The sequence below is a fragment of the Peromyscus californicus genome, unplaced genomic scaffold (genome assembly GCF_007827085.1).
Source record: "Peromyscus californicus insignis strain IS unplaced genomic scaffold, ASM782708v3 Scaffold_6__1_contigs__length_162567912, whole genome shotgun sequence".
NCBI lineage: Eukaryota > Metazoa > Chordata > Mammalia > Rodentia > Cricetidae > Peromyscus > Peromyscus californicus.
The window spans coordinates 36,165,852-36,182,705 of record NW_026294584.1 but is presented as its reverse complement, the minus strand read 5'-3'; the positions used below and the strand labels follow the sequence as shown (position 1 = coordinate 36,182,705).

Below are 16,854 nucleotides of genomic sequence, written 5' to 3'. Positions count from 1 at the left end.
CTACTGAGTCTTCTTGCATATCTTCTTTCTCTGTGAGCTATGCATTCTCTTCCTTTATTTCCTGATTATCCACAATTTTCCATTGTGTTGTGCTAGGAAGTGGGAAGTAGGAAAGCGAGAATATTTTTCGGGAGTTTTGTCTCCTGTATTTTCACCACAGGATGGCCCTGACCTTCTACAGAGGTCATTGCTGGGAGACAGTCTTTACACCTTCTCCCTGCCTTTCAGGTGTAGGTATAGCAAACAGTCTTTGATAGCTGTAGGCCCAAGTGTACAAAGCCACCTCTTGACATCCACTGGCCTTCTCACACGCCGTTGAATAGGTTTTGTTTGTTTGTTTGTTTGTTTGTTTTAAAATCAACCTCAATGAGTACACTAGACTGTGACATCTGTTTCTTGTTAGAACCTGGACAGATATGCTGGGTTATTTTCCCTCTTTCTGTCGAGGAACCTTTAACCATAGCATGAAAGACTGTGGAGATGTAACTCGCAAATATTGCAGTTTACTTCTCTAACAAGAAGATCTGCTTGTTTGTAATAGATACAGTTGGTGAGAGTTAAATAACATGGCATACGTACGCGCACACACACACACACACACACACACACACACACACACACACACATATATATCCTTTAGCATCTTACACTGCTAGAATTTATAGCCTATTCACACAACTGAATCCTATAATAAACACAACATTGTAGTTTTATAGAGAAATTTGCTAGTAATTAACATTGGAAAATTTCAGACTTTTGAAAGCTTCTCCTGAGGCCTCTTTAGTATCAATATTAATTAATAATAAAAATAAACAAAGAATTGTAATCATGGCAATTATAATGAAAGGTAATTGCATAATGCATTTCTTATGAGATGGAATACAAACAATATCAGTTGTTAAATTACTAGAATAGGACTTGCTTCAGTTTATCAGATAAAAAAGAGTTAATTTGGCAGCATAGCAAAATAAGGATTGTTCCTTCTTTTGACTTGATTCTGTTAATAATTTTAGGCATTATTTGTACACATGTGAACATGAGCATATGACCACACACAAAAAGCGACCCCTAGATGAATTTTGTGAACTCTTGTTATAAAGTCGAATATGTACTTGGGAAGGTAAGAAAGGTTAATGATAGACATATAAATCATTGAGGTAATTATTTCTGTATAACCTGATTTCAATTCTTTAGTAGGCAATGGCAATAATTATCATTTTTCTCTGCTCCTACACAATTTGTACATATGCACATGTTTACATCATCCAGAGTACCTGGTTTTAAAATATAGTTTCAGTTATGATGTACAAAACATTTGTGGTTAGGTTGAAATATACATTCACTCAACAATTGTTTTCTCTCATGCCAAAGACTAAGATAATGTTAAAATTTGTTGATATTCTCAAATGTTTTCAGAGAACATTGTACTAGAAACATATGCTTTTTATATGATTAGCTCAAATACAAATTCTATTTATAGCCTGGTTCATGTTTATTATGAATCTGTCATTGGTTATTTATAAACTACAACATTTTTAAAAACTAGGAAAATATTACTAGAAAAAATTAGATTCTACAAAGTTCCAATACAGCTGTAGCTTCTGGCTACAATTATTTGTAAAGCTGATTAGTTTTTTTTCATTATAACCATTTTTGGGGTGTTATACTAATCAAAACGTCTTCCAGGTTCATCATAAATCACATATACTGAGTGTGTGACATTAGTGCATAGCAATTAATTTAACAGTGAATCATACAACAGTATCTAAAATCCAAGCAATAATTCTAGATAGGCTTTTAAACTTTGAAACATATGAATATAAAAATAGCTATGATACCTTGATGATTTCTTCAGATCCAATTAATTCAGGAAAAAGGTCAAGTTCTACAAAGTTAAAAACAACATTATTAGCAATTTTAATTTAACTCCTGCAGCCTTATAGGCTTATCTTTGGTAGAAAGGGAAAAGGTTAAAAGAAAAGTGAAAAATCACTAGCTTTGAAAATATCTCAAAATAAAAATGCCAAAAACTGACATGTGACATTGACATTGATTCCTATTTTCCACTAGAATTGTCTTCCCCAAGCCTAGCCCAACTCTCACCAAAGCTGAAAAGAAAAAAGAGGAGATGACAGTGATAAAACTAAACGTCAAAACAAGCCCGGTTTCTCATCAGCACATCTTTGGAGCTGATGGGAGGAGAATTGAGGGATGACAGGGACTTTCTAGAGCCTTGGGCAGGAGTAATTTTATGACTTGGGTAACTTCCTGAAGTTCTTCTGACCAAGGGCTAAGGAATTCTTTCTTACTCTTTTTATTTGTGCTTGTGTTTATTAGAATGCAGGTTCCTGCACCAGGTAAGAGGGAGAACTTTTCATCAGCAAGCTTCAGCTTGGGCTGGCACCATGGAGAGCTGGACAGAAAGATCCCTATGCATGTTCTCCAGGAAATTCACCTAATGCCATTTATGCTATTGTAGAGAATCAGTAACCAGATTCATTCAAGCCTGCTTTTTATTTTTCCCAACCAATTAGATCAACACTTTTTTTTTTACCATTGCTAAAAAAAAAAAGACCTGTTAGCAAGTGTTAGAATAGGCTAAGAGCCCAGTGATGTAGCTCAGTGATTGAGTGCTTGCCTGGAAAAGGTTAAGACCTGCTTCTTGGTGTGCAGAAAGGAATGTAGCACACAGACAAATTACTGGGAGTTCATAGATATTTGTCAATATCTATGCCAAATAGATATTTCAGCCAAATGCTGGGTTTATTAGGAAGAGAATAAACACAGTAGCAGTGAGAGCTTGGGGGCATTGTTTCAGTGATGTTTTTATTATATACAGATTTTTATGAAACTTTACTCCATTGCTCCATCATGATGTTGCTTATGCTCCATGTTTAAGTATTTACACAGTAAATGCATATTCTAAAGAAATTCCATGGCATAGGTGAATTGATATTAAATATTCATCATATTTGGACTTTCCCTTCAATACAGACTGTCACAAGTTCATTTTTGTCATCAGAAACTCGCTAGGTATTAATAGATATAAAAGCAAAAACATAGTTGGGCACATGAATTCTATTTAGAAGAGAAATCACACAATGTCTATAAATGTACTCAATTCCTATAATTTAAAGTTAATACTCTTAAAAGCTTAACAGTTTCAGAGTTACTTATCCTTACTAATTTTCTGTGCTATCAAAGTGAAGATTCTCACTTGAAATACTCCCAGACTTACATTAAATTCTCCTCATTTTTTTCCTTTTGAAAATCGACTATGAAAGAGTTTGGAAGTTTTATATGGGCCAATTGTTCTGTTTTTGTTCCCATGCAATCATTTCCTTACATCTGGTTTTCATGCTGTTTATTCATAATGGTTCCAAGTTAAAGTAATATCAATAATCTCAAACACCTGAGTCTTTGTAACCTTCAAGAAAACCAACATGTGGAAAATTCAAAACATACAATGCTCTGTGGCTGAATCAACCTTCAGCTTACATTTCTGAAAACCGCAGCTAGAGTAGAAAGGCCCATGTGTGTAATCATCTTCAAACCTTGTCCATGAGACACTCCCTGGGGCTTCCCAGAAGCTACAGCTTTTCATCTGCTTTGAACCATTTTAATGATATAAGGGCAAATAATAATTAAATATTTCTTAATAATGAATATATAATACTATATATTTTTCACCTTTATGGAAAAAACTCAACAGTCAACTCCTTTCAACATACATCAGGAGATGTTTCAGATTTTTAGGACTGTTTTACTTCATTTGACTACTTATTTTTAATGGAAAAAAACTAATTTTCTTATTTATTTGATAGGGTTGGGGTGAAGGTTGACTTCCTTTCACTTCAGTATTCTCAGGATGTATTGCATTGGATATACTTTACCTTTTACTAGCCAGCATTAGTTAACTATATGGATCATGGTTTCCCCAAAGTGAAATGTGTTTACTCATCCAACCATGTAACCCTAGAGTATGAGTCACCGCTACTGTACTTGAGTTTGCTATTCACTGCAGTAAGAACAAGCCTTCTCTGGGACTTCTTAGGTTCTGGAGCAGCCTTTGTGGTCCTCTTGATCCCATGGCAATCTCACAGATGGGGACCTGAGGAGCAGGTCCCCATCTTCACAATGCTAAGTACAAACTCGCTTTTTGAAAGATCTTTACTCTAGTTTCCAACTGGACTCAGATCATTTTAATAGAAGTTCTGGGGTTTCATAAAATCATAAATTTTAGAAATTGTTTGTGTTTCCTTTCAAGATTCTGAAGTCATACTTTTGAGTGAGAAGGTTCAAAACCTCATCCAAGGTAGAGCTGGACAGCAATGGGTCTCATATTGGTCTCCCCTTGCTGGTTCTTCAAAAATAGTAATTGATATTCTAGTAATTACCAGTTGACTTGGGTATTACCGATACATTAAAAAGTTTACAAAATATAGTGGTTTATAGAGTATCCTCACTTCAGCAAAATAGGCTCCAAGTCAGCCAGGGGAAAAATCTGATAGTGGATGTCTGTGTCTGTTTTTTTTTTTTTTTGTTGTTGTTTGTTTGTTTCTTTTGGAACAAATATTTAAGATTCACATTTGTGTAATACCTGACCAAACACAGGTGACAGACTCTATTTGAAGCACATGTAAGATATATTTAAAAGTAATACATTAGTAGAATATTAGAGCCTTAATATTTCACAATACAAGGAAGCAACACTGATAAAGTTTGAGAGCAAAGTTATTTAATTGTTTCAAGGTAAGCCAAGTTTCACAGTGCAGAATGTAAAAGCAATGTAGACTCTAATTGCTTCAAACTGTAATGTAAGATGTAAGTATATCGTAGCATTAGTAGCATGGAATGATGCATGAGGGGTAATGACAGATACAGCGATGTAACAAGACACCTGGAGACAAACTGCAAAGCACACGTGGGTGGAGAGTAAAATGTGTGGATTTATTTTGTCATGTGTTTAAATTTAACATATATAGTTATCAAAATCCTAAAATGTATATGTAAAAGTGTCTTCTATATTGCATAATCTTTATCAAAGAAAAGAATTAAACATGCTTATGTTAGTTACAATGAAATGAATATATTTATCAATTACTCATTTAGGAATAACTTACATTTGTAAATATAATTTCCTAAAATGTCTCTTAAAAAATATTTCTTCTCAACACTAAGAAAGCATCCTTGAGACTTTTAAATTTATTTTCTTAACACGATTTTATGCATGTATTTTAAAATAGTGCTTGATGTAATACTGGACACTGGTTTATGTTAATATTGTTGTATATAGTGACAAGTAAAATTAGGATGCTCAAGCAATAATGTTGTAAAACTATCGATCTAAATGTACAATTTAATCAAACTAGGAAGTTAAGGAACTAATTTAGAAGACTGAATTTTCCTCAGATATTGAGTGAATACTCGAGGTCTATGAAAACACGAGAGCATTTATAAATTGCCTGCATCATTTCTTTTGAACACGATCAATAAGCTATACAGCACTTAGAAAACAGCTTCTTTTAAATAACAGCAGATGAATTCATTCGTCTGTATTATCACATCACCAAGGAAAAGAAGTAGACTGGTCGACAGGATGAAATGGCACTGATCAGAACTATAAAACACTCGTCAACCTCACATGTCCCTATATTAGCCACAACAAGAGTCACTAATTAGAAAGTGACCTATTTTTCCACACTATGAGGTGGTGTCACTGTCCAGAGTGTGCCATGTTTACCACAGAAACAATATTTAAGCTGCTGTGAATTGTAAGTGAACAAATTAAGATACAGCCTTTTAAATCAGGAGGAAAAGTTTAAGAATTAATATTTTCTTCATAATTAATAAAAAAACTCTGAACTTGGAATAAACTGGTTCTTGATGAAGAGACGTTTTTGATGGGTATAGTTAGGGGATAGTCTACCCACTATGTTCATTATCTTGGGTTTGTATGCTTATCCAATCAAATATCACCCGACACTAAAGCACCATTATTATACAAAGCACTTTTGGGGTCTGAGACATCCGTGGAGATTAAATGGTAGGTCCAACCTATAGTCCCGTCATAGAAATGTTCAACAGTGCCCCGATCCTTTGAATAAATAGAAATTAAGTTGTAATATTTATTATTTTGTACAAACAAGAAAATACTAGCAATGTGCTAAGATAGACTCACTCTAAAAACAAAGCACCCAGAGATAGGTTATAGAGAAGACATCCATTTGATCATTCTCATATGCAACAAGTATCTCAGATGAAAAAAAAGAACAAAAAGTTGAAAAATTGGGCATAGCAACCAGTGTAGAACAGGATACAGTAAGCAGCTCATGTCTTATAAATGCCTTGGAATCTGTTTTATGTACAGAGATGAGGGTGATATATATAACTAAAATAAGATAATTGAGTGACTATGCCTAATATAATTCATACTACAATGCATCAATTATATAGTACATTTTGATCTATTTATATGTGCTTGGCCAACCTGGACAATGTTGTCTTGTTACTGATGTTACTTTCTGGATAGACAGGTGAGGAACTTGGAGAAACTTGCTGTTCCTTGGAATATCATGACACAGAAAATAACTGGTCAGTTCCTGCAAGTCTCTCCTTTAAATAAAATTTAGCATTTAAGTTTCCATTTAAAAACAACCCAAAAGCGCAAGGCCCTGGGTTTGGTCCTCAGCTCTGGAAAAAAACAAAACAAAACAATTTTCGAACCCACAGAGACAGCTGACCTGGGCTCCTGGGAGCTCATGGATTCTGGACTGACAACTAGGGAGCCTGCATGGGATCAACCTAGGCCCTCTGCATGTGTGTGACAGTTGTGTAGCTTGGTCTGTTTGTGGGGCCCCTAGCAGTGGGATCAGGATCTGTCCCTGGAGCTTGAGCTGGCTTTTGGGAACCCAATCCCCATGCTGGGTTGCTTTGCCCAGCCTTGATGCAGGGGAGGGGCTTTGTCCTGCCTCAACTTGATAAGCCATGCTTTGTTGACACACCCATGGGAGGCCTGCCCCTTTCTGAACATAAACAGAAGAGGAGTGGATGGGGAGGGCAGAGGGGCGGTGGTGGTGGGGCAGAGGGAATGGAAGGAGAGGAGGGAGGGGCAACTGTGGTCAGGATGTAAAATAAATGAAAAAATTAATTAATAAAAGAAAAAAAGAAAAAATCCCAATTAAAAAAAAGGCAGTAGAAAAAAATGGTTATATAGAGGCCCTGAGGTATAACATTTAAAAACAAGCATGTCATCACATGAACAAGTCATCGACTATCAATGGACAAGGTTTTGGAATATTTGGCTGAGAAACGAATGCATTATGATATTTCACAGTTACACATTCCTTACAGTTAAAAGTCAACTAGTTAGAACAATTATATAAGGTGATGAAACATGCTCTTTATGTGAGCTCACATTGGCTTAAACTTCTACTGCAGTCTTTAGACAATGAAAGCAAGACATTTTCCCCCTCTGTACATAAAACATAGTTATGCTATAACTATTCATTGACATGAAAAACTGGTAAACACTATAATGACTAGAATCATGATAGGGGTGACCAAACAATATTCATATTTATGTATGTGTATATGCATATATGTGAATATGCATATTGGGAAGTATACCCATACATATATGTACACATACAAACTTCAATTCTAATACCTGAAAACTAATTTTAGTGATAAAAGGAAAGCTATGTAAATCTGGAAATTATCTAATTATGCTTATATGTTGATTTATTTATTGCATATGTTTGAGATCAAAAGATTTTTCCTTAATATTTAGAAAGGATGCATGCAGAAAAACACAATTAGAAACACTTTTGTTTCTATGAAAATAAGATTGGTATATTAAGGAAGCAAAAAACATGCCCCAATCAAATTATAAAAAGTGGAAAAATATTTAAAGTAAACTTTGAGATTCTTTGTATAGATATTTCAAAATACCTGGCATGGTCCTAGGATAGAATATACTTACTACATGCTTTGGGGGCTGAAAAGGAAATACATACAAATGAAACCAAGTTTTAAATAAGTCTAAAATAAGTCTCAATATTCACTTGATAAGTGTAAAATATTGGCATTAATAATAAATGTACAGATTACCTTGTATTAGAAAAAAATTTTTTCTGCCCTGTAACGGAAGAGAAATTTTACCTTTGTTCAAAAGGATATAAAGTCAGTCCTATGTTTACATTTTGGAGAACACTAAACACTGATTTCCATAGTGGCTGTACCAGTTTCCATTCCCACCAATTGTGAATAAGAGTTCTGTGGTGGTGTGAAAGAAAATGGCCCCTACAGGAAGTGGCACTAGGAGGTGTGGTCTTGTGGGAGGAAGTGTGTCACTGTGGCGGTGGGATTTGAGGTCTCCTTTTGCTCCTTTTGCTCAAGCTATGCTCAGTGTGACAAACAGTTGTTTCCACTGCCCATGGATAAAGATGTAGAACTCTCAGCTCTTTCTCCAGCACCACATCTGCCTGCATGCTGCCATGAAAATAATGGACTAAACCTTAGAAACTGTAAGCCAGCCCCAATTAAATTTTTTCCTTTATAGGAGTTGCTGTGGTCATGGTGTCTCTTCATAGAAATAGAAACCCTAAGACAAGTTCTTTCTATAGATTTTCACCAGCATTGGTTTTTTTTTGGTTTTTTGTTTTGTTTTGTTTTTCTTGAAGAAAGCCACTCTGAGTAGGGTGAGATAAAATTTCAAAGTGGTTTTAGTTTGCATTTCCTTGATGGCTAAAGGTGTTGAACACTTATAAATATTTATTGGCCATTTGTGTTTCTCTTTTCTTCCTTCTTTGTTTCTTCTTTCTTTGTTTCTTTCTTCCCTCCCTCCCTCCCTCCCTCCCTCCCTTCCTTCCTTTCTTCCTCTCCTCTTTCTTTGAGAACCATTTCTTTAGTTCACTGTCCTATGCAACATTCATATTTACTGTGGCACTATTCATGATGGCAGCAAATGGGACCAGCCTAGATGTCCATCAGCAGATAAATGAATGTAGAAAATGTGGCACATATCACACAATAGAACTGAAGTCAGGCATTACAAAAAATAATGACATTGGTGGAAAAAAATTGTGAAGCTACTGCATTAAGCTACGTAACCCACACCCCGAAAGACAAATACTGTATTTTTTCGTTTACATGTGAATTCTAGATTTTGGTTTTCATATATATGTAGGGGTTGGTGGGTACAGTTCATCAAACTAGAAAGGAGTCCATGAGAGGGGAAAAGAGGTCTTAAGTAGAGGGGAAGGGGGTAATAGAATATACATGGCCTGAAAGCAGAAGGGTGGCTGCTGGGTGGGAACGGGGCCAGTGGGAGGAAAGAGGAAGAGAGGAGTGGGAGGATCAACACAAATATGTATAATGTGTAGGAAAAGGCTATAATGAAACCTATACTACTTTGAATGCTAATAAAAAAATAAACTTTATAAAAACATCCCACAAACAACTAAGTCAGAAGAAAGCACGTGTGTGCCCAGTAATCCAAGCAGCCTCATTTACTTGGGAAAATAGTAGAGCATCTCAGGAAAGCACTCACCAGTATCTTCAGCAGGCATGTCAACTACCAGTTGGTCACTGTATTTTCCATATAAGCCATTAGTGCATATGGCCACTATTTGAAGAACGTAACTCATATTAGGTAGCAAGTTATTGAGAATAGCACCCTAGGGAAAAAAGACATTACAAATGATACAAAATATTCTTCTCAGAAAATATTAAGAGTGAGAAGTAAACAACTCTCTTTCTCCTGACTATGTGTCCCTTCATGAAAATGCATGTGTGCACATGTATGTGTATTTGCATCTCACAAAGCAGTGTTATCTTCATTATGAATTATGAGAGGAAATATTTGCTCATAATTTCTCAATTTCCCTACATCATTCTCTCTACATTCTAGACAAATGAATTTCAAAGTAGTTAAAATTTTTATCTATTGTGTCCATATGCTATCAAACATACTAATAATGGAAGGTGTATTTAAGTAGGTTTCAAAGAGTTGCAGTCTTGCTGCCTGAATGTAGAGTTCAGAGACATTTCTGGTGTAGTGGTGTCTTCCTGTACCTGCATCCAGATGAAGGACTGTGAACCCACCACCATCAGGCAAACCCTTACCTATCAAATCAAAGTCTAGTATTAAGATATTTGGGTCACAGAAGGAATCTGAACTGTACTTTCTGTAATTCATGTAATTCATGTGCATGGCTAAGAGAGCATTTTATTTATTCTACACTCAAATTTCTAACCTACTTACCACTTTACATTTGTCAACTAGAAATCTGACGCAATGCAAAGGACATTTAAGTCTCCTCCCTTGTTTTTCCTGTGATCAAATAGGGAATACACAGCTCGTACAAGGTGAGATTCTCAGGCCAATTTTAAGATTTTAATTGGAGTATTTCATTGTTCTTTACATTATTTTATTTATATAGAAGGGGTATACTAATAATGTCCAGTGCTTAGATTTTCCATATGTTTCCACCTCTTTTTTTTTTTTTTTTTGGTTTTTCGAGACAGGGTTTCTCTGTGTAGCTTTGCGCCTTTCCTGGAACTCACTTGGTAGCCCAGGCTGGCCTCGAACTCACAGAGATCCGCCGGCCTCTGCCTCCCGCGTGCTGGGATTAAAGGCGTGCGCCACCACCGCCCGGCTGTTTCCACCTCTTATAATGTTGTTTACAGTGCCATGATCTTCTTGTATTCAATTCTAACTATTGACATAATTTATTATGCCTTACATTCCCTGGAAACCCCTTCACGCAAAATCTACAGTGACCAAAGGCAAAAATACATAATTATTTGCAAATTCTTACCTTGGAAGTCAAACTATAATGTTATCAGACAGAAAGTAATTCATCTTATAGTTACCAAGTCCTGATAGCCATCTGTTAAAAACTCATGCTTGGTTTGGTCGTTTCCCTCCAGCGGCTGGTACAGAACGGCAAACTTCTCAATCATGGTGTCATAAACAACTCGAGGTCTTTCCCATGTGACCAGAAGGCTGGTGTAGTTTTCAGGGTCAGCTTGCACATTTTCTGGTTCTGAACTGCACACTTCAGAAGAAAAAAAAGCAGGTCATTGGCACAACCATTGGCTCCTGGGATTTGTAGTAAGTAAAACATACTCTGTGAAGTTTTTTTAAATTGTATTTTAGTTCAATAAGAAGTAAAATATTACCTCTTTTATATCACGACACTTAAGTCAATTTTTGTACCTGAAAATCAGATTTGGTAGGTTCTTTCAGAAGAAAAAAAAGAAAAGAACCTCTGGCTGGCAGTTCTGGAGGGTAAAAGTCCTGGTGTAGACCCTTGGACTATGACACATCCCGATGGGAGTATGTGTATATCTCACTGTCCATAATAGTCCCTTCCTCTGTCCTTAAACAACTCCAGGATTCAATCATAGGCATTCCCTCCACAAACCCAATCTATAGCCACTTTCCTGAGTCCACTTGCAAGCACCACACCCTCTCAATACCCTTGACATGTAAGAACTATGGCTCCTTTCTCCCTTTTCTTTTGCTCTTGCCTAGAACATAGTTTGGGGAGTATTTGACATGGTCATTCATTTTTAGAAACAATGGACATACGATATCTTCAAACTCATTGTGTCTGTATATGTCTTATTTGATACCTGACAAATGTATGTATCTCGAAACTAGAAAAAAATTTCAATTATAAAGTATGGTCTATAATTGGATATTTTTGCTATTAGAGAAACCCTGAAATAATTAAAATTTCCAACCCATGAAAGTCGTATCACAACTAAAACCATCAACTCAGTCTTTTTGAGAACTAGAAATGAAATTCCATGTTGTCACCATTAACGGATTAAATAAATAAATACAGGGAATTAAGATATTTGTCTCATATGAAAATAAAATTGAGAAAAAACTTTCAAAACTTCTTAAAGTAACTTTAAGATCACACAGGGTAGAAACTGGGCCAAAAATTCAGTCCCATTAGAAACAGTCTTGATGCTCTGTGGAATGTGCGTGTATGTGGTAAATTTGGAGTAGTTTATACAGAAAAGGTTAGCTGCCACAGACATTTGCAAAGCAGGGGAAGAGAAAAACCTTCCAGAACAAAGATTAAGAAATTCACTGACTGGACACTCTTTTCAAGGGATATATAGCACTACAGAGCTGCGTCATGGAAGCATGTGGGTGTCTTAGATTAACCGATGATCGTGGGTCAGACACCCATAAGGATTCTGAAAATATGCCAGCAGGTGCTTCAGAATGTGGCTCAAGGGTTCCCTCCTTCCTTGTCTTTTTTCTCTCCTTTTCTCTCCTCCATCTTCTAGTTTGTAGTTCGTCTCATGAACACATGAGGGCACCCACGATTAACAATTCCCTAACAAGCAGGCTGACTTACATACAGTTTGGATTATTAGCAATTTGATTATTAGCAACTCGGTGGTTGCAACAGTACATTAATTATCCACAAAATATAAACATATGCTTTGAATAAATACCTGGATAAATTTACATGAGTCAGAGATAGGGCCTTTCTTCCTATTTTCCGTCCGTCCTTTCTTTTTTTTTTTTTTTCCTGCAAATTAGTAATACTATATTTTGTTTAGGGAGGGCTTAGAGAAAGATGCTTCTCTAAAAATAAGAGAAAAATTCTTTCATTGTGAAAAATGTGAATTCAGACTAAAAATATGTTTCCAAGTTATGTTTGGACTACACCATATACTGCTATCTGTGACTCTTCTGTGATTTTTCCACCAGATGGCAGAAGACCGTCAAACCATCTCACAATGAGAGCAGCACATGAATTATCATTGAAAAATCAAGACTACCTCCTTCTTCCTTCTAGGGGAGTGTCCTTGTAGAAGGTAGATTTCTGAAAGGATAATTTGTAGATTTTTCTCCTCCTAAAATAAATCCCACTTTTCAGAGAAGGGGAATGCTTTAAAGTGAATTGTGCTCTTTAAGATGTACTCTTTAAGCACTTGTTCAGCTATGTTCATATCAGCATTGTTTGTAATAGCCAGAACATGGAAACAACCTAGATGCCCTTCAACTGAAGAATGGATAAACAAATTGTGGTACATATACACAATGGAATACTACTCAGCAGAGAAAAACAATGACATCATGAGGTTTGCAGACAAATGGATGGATCTAGAAAAAAATCATCCTGAGTGAGGTAACCCAGACTCAGAAAGACAAACATGGTATGTACTCACTCATAGCAGGATACTAGACATGAAACAAGGATGACTTGTCTGCTACTCACATCACCAGGGAGGCTACCTGGAAAACAGGACCCCAAGAAAGACACAGGGATCGCCCAATGACAGAGAAATGGAATGAGATCTACATGAACAGCCTGGACATGAGTGGGGGTAGTGAAAGGCGAGGGTCGAGGGAAAGAGAGCTTGGGGGAGCGGGAGATCCCAGCTGGATCAACAACAGAGAGGGAGAACAAGGAATAGGAGACCATGGTAAATGAAGACCACATGAGAATAGGAAGAAACAAAGTGCTAGAGAGGCCCACAGAAATCCACAAAGATACCCACACAACAGACTGCCGGCAATGGTCGAGAGACAGCCCGAACTGACCTACTCTGGTGATGGGATGGCCAAACACCCTAATTGTTGTGCTAGAAACCTCATCCAACTACTGAGGGATCTGGATGCAGAGATCCATGACTAGGCCCTGGGTGGATCTCTGGGAGTCCAATTAGCGAGAATGAGGAGGGTTTATATGAGCGAGAATTGTTGAGACCAAGGTTGGATAAAGCACAGGGACAAATAGCCAAATGAATGGAAACACATGAACTATGAACCAATGGCTGAGGGGTCCCCACTGGATCAGGCCCTCCGAATGGGTGAGACAGTTGATTGGCTTGATCTGTTTGGGAGGCATCCAGGCAGTGGGACCAGATCTTGTGCTCATTGCATGAGTTGGCTGTTTGAAACCTGGGGCCTATGCAGGATTGTTTGGCTCGGCCTGGGAGGAGGGGACTAGACCTACCTGGACTGAGTCTACCAGGTTGACCTCAGTCTGTGGGGAAGGCTTTGCCCTGGAGAAGATGGGAATGGGGGGGGGGTTGGGGGGAAGGTGAGGGGGACGGGAGGGGGGGAGAACAAGGGAATCCGTGGCTGATATGTAGAACTGAATTGTATTGCAAAATAAATTAAAATAAATTAAAAAAAAATTAAATGCAAATGGAGATGAGGTCATTAACACTAACTCTCAAAAAAAAAAAAAAAAAAAAAAGATGTACTCTTTAGCCAGGTGGTGGTGGTGCATGCCTTTAATCCCAGCACTTGGGAGGCAGAGCCAGAAGGATCTCTGAGTTCGAGGTCAACCTGGTCTACAGAGTGAGATCCAGGACAGGCACTAAAACTACACAGAGAAATCCTGTCTCAAAAAACCAAAAAAAAAATGCACTCTTTATAATTTATTAATTTAATGCACCCACACAAAACAAAAATGTCATAAGAAAAATAAAAATGTGTTAGTTGAGATATGCCCAAAGCATTCTTACCTAGCTTCCCTGGCTTGTCTGTATCTGTCTGATCTCACTGGTGGCAAATGGTAGCCATTTGAGTTAATGGTAGCCATTTGAGTTAATATGAAGTGAGACTTTTCAAAGAAAGTTTAGTTCTTTGACATCAGGTTCGGTTCTCATTTCTTAGCTGTCCTACTCATAAGTCTATATGAATATGACTCTATTAGTTATTTTAATAGTTTGGGCTTATATATTTCTCCTTTATTTCTTCATTCCCCTTTCTCAAGGTAGATCCTCTACCTTCCTATCAACCCAACTTCATGTTTTCTCTTTCCAAAAATTGTGGAGTCCAGTTTGTGTTGACTGACTACTCTTGAGCATGGGGCCTGCCTTGGAGTGTAGTTGATAAGCCTGATGTTACTCCATTGAAGAAAACTGTCTTTCTTCATCCCAGCAGCTATCTGTTGGCCATAACTCCTTGCTCTGTTGTGTCTGGAAGTCATGTACCATCTCTGGCTCTTATAAGCTCCCCCCAACTTCTGCATATATCTTTGAGTCTTGAGGGGAAGGTGTGACAGAGACATCCCACTGAAGGCTGAGCATCCCAAAGTTTTCTGTGCTCTACATGTTGACCACTTGTAGGTTTCTGTGTTAATTGTCATATACTTCAAGAAAATGTTTCTCCAAAGCAGGATGAGTCATTCCCCAGTCTATGGGTATGATGACATGTCATAGGAGTCATTTTATTGCTATTTTCATTTAGCAGAGTAATACTAGTAGGCTTTCTCCTAGGGCCAATGACCTATCTAGCCTCAAGTTTTTGGTCTCATTGACAGTGTAGGATATAGGTTCCATCTTGTGGAGTGGGCCTTAAATCCAAGTTTTTAAAAGTGTTTGGTAACTCCCACAACGTTTATGTTACTAGTGTACCAGTGGGCATATCCTGCAGGTATGTCATTATTGTAACTCTTGGGGTTCATAGCTGGGTGAGATTGATGATTACTTTTCTCCTTGGGTAGTGTGTATAGTATCTTCAAGTACCATGAAGGCAAGCCAGAAGGGATGAACTTTCCAGTTGAGTACCTACTAGATTTCCCCATGTTCTATGACATAAGCACATGGTATCTTCAGTAATAGGATTTCACTGTCAAAACTCAGGAAGCTAATCAATAGTAACAGTAATTGCTCATAATGTTTGGAATTCCTATCAGACCCCATTAATGAACAACTCAAAAAGAGGTAACCCATTCTTAATTCTTGGAGCTTTTATTTGGTAGCACACAATGTCTATTTGGGGTACTGTCACCTCCCATAAGATGGTAACTCCATTTAAACTCATTTTAAATATGTATATATTTTAGCAAGCTTCTATAGTAGTAATTTCCATATGGTTATTTAAAACAAAAAACAAAAATAAAAAAAAACAACCTTCCCTTCCCTGGAAGATACCCCCCTCCATGCCTTACTAGCTAACTCACCTCTGTGGGTATTCTAAGCGAAACACATATATCTTGAACTTTATTTTAATCAGAACACTATTTTTAAAAACATCTTTTTTATTAACTGATAATCAGTAGTTTAGTAATATAAACCCTTAGCTAAGCCTTATTCTTTAAATGTTGAAACAAAGGACTTGAAGGGATAAAATGTATGTACTTTAGAATGTGTTCAAAAGAAAAGTCTAACTTACACCTGTATACTGTGACTTGACAAAGCATTGACTAGAACTTTTAAGTAACAATCTAATTGGTTCCATAAATATAATTTGGTATTTTGACATAAGATTAGGCAATCACCATGGAGTAGATATTTAACATGATCTAGTATTGTTTTCCTTAATATTGTTCTATGGACATTAGTTGTTCTTTTTGTTTTGGATTACATGAATATGTAGTGTATGCCTCTGTGTGGAGTTGTACACACTGAGTGCAGGCATGGGTGAGGTCTAGAAAAGAGTGATGAGTTCCTGAAGCTGTAATTATATACAGGTGGCTGTGAGCAGATGTACATCAGTGCTGAGAACTGAACCCAGGGCCTCTGCAAGCCTGTTAGACATTCTTAGCAGTAGGTTCTATTAAATGTTGAGCCATTTCTTTGGCCCCTCAAAATTAGTGTAATTATCTTATTAGAAAGATATAAACTATACTAAGCCAACTAACTATCTGGACTAAAAATCAGGAAGTCCTTTCCAGATTAGTATGTATTTCAATATCAAACAGGTGTTAACAAAAATTTAAACAGTAAAAGTTATACTTTCCTTGTATAGGCTTCTTCCACTTTACTGGAAGAACATGTTAACTTTCAATTCATTTCCACAAGTTACAGTCAGTCTGGATCCCTGCTACTCATTCTGAGCAATGACGGCTGAGAGAAGGA

General features: G+C 36.9%; 1 protein-coding gene across 5 annotated transcripts in view; it reads right to left on the bottom strand.

The window, feature by feature from the left end:
• Ptprz1 (protein tyrosine phosphatase receptor type Z1) overlaps window positions 1-16,854 on the bottom strand; it is a 187,331-nt gene that overhangs the window by 59,219 nt on the left and 111,258 nt on the right. For all 5 annotated transcript variants that reach the window (XM_052720825.1, XM_052720826.1, XM_052720827.1 and 2 more), the window contains 3 exons: window positions 10,879-11,063; window positions 9,554-9,680; window positions 1,839-1,885 (listed from right to left, as the gene is read on the bottom strand). In XM_052720825.1, the coding sequence (XP_052576785.1) occupies window positions 1,839-1,885; window positions 9,554-9,680; window positions 10,879-11,063 (359 nt within the window). The remainder of the gene's footprint in view (window positions 1-1,838; window positions 1,886-9,553; window positions 9,681-10,878; window positions 11,064-16,854) is intronic.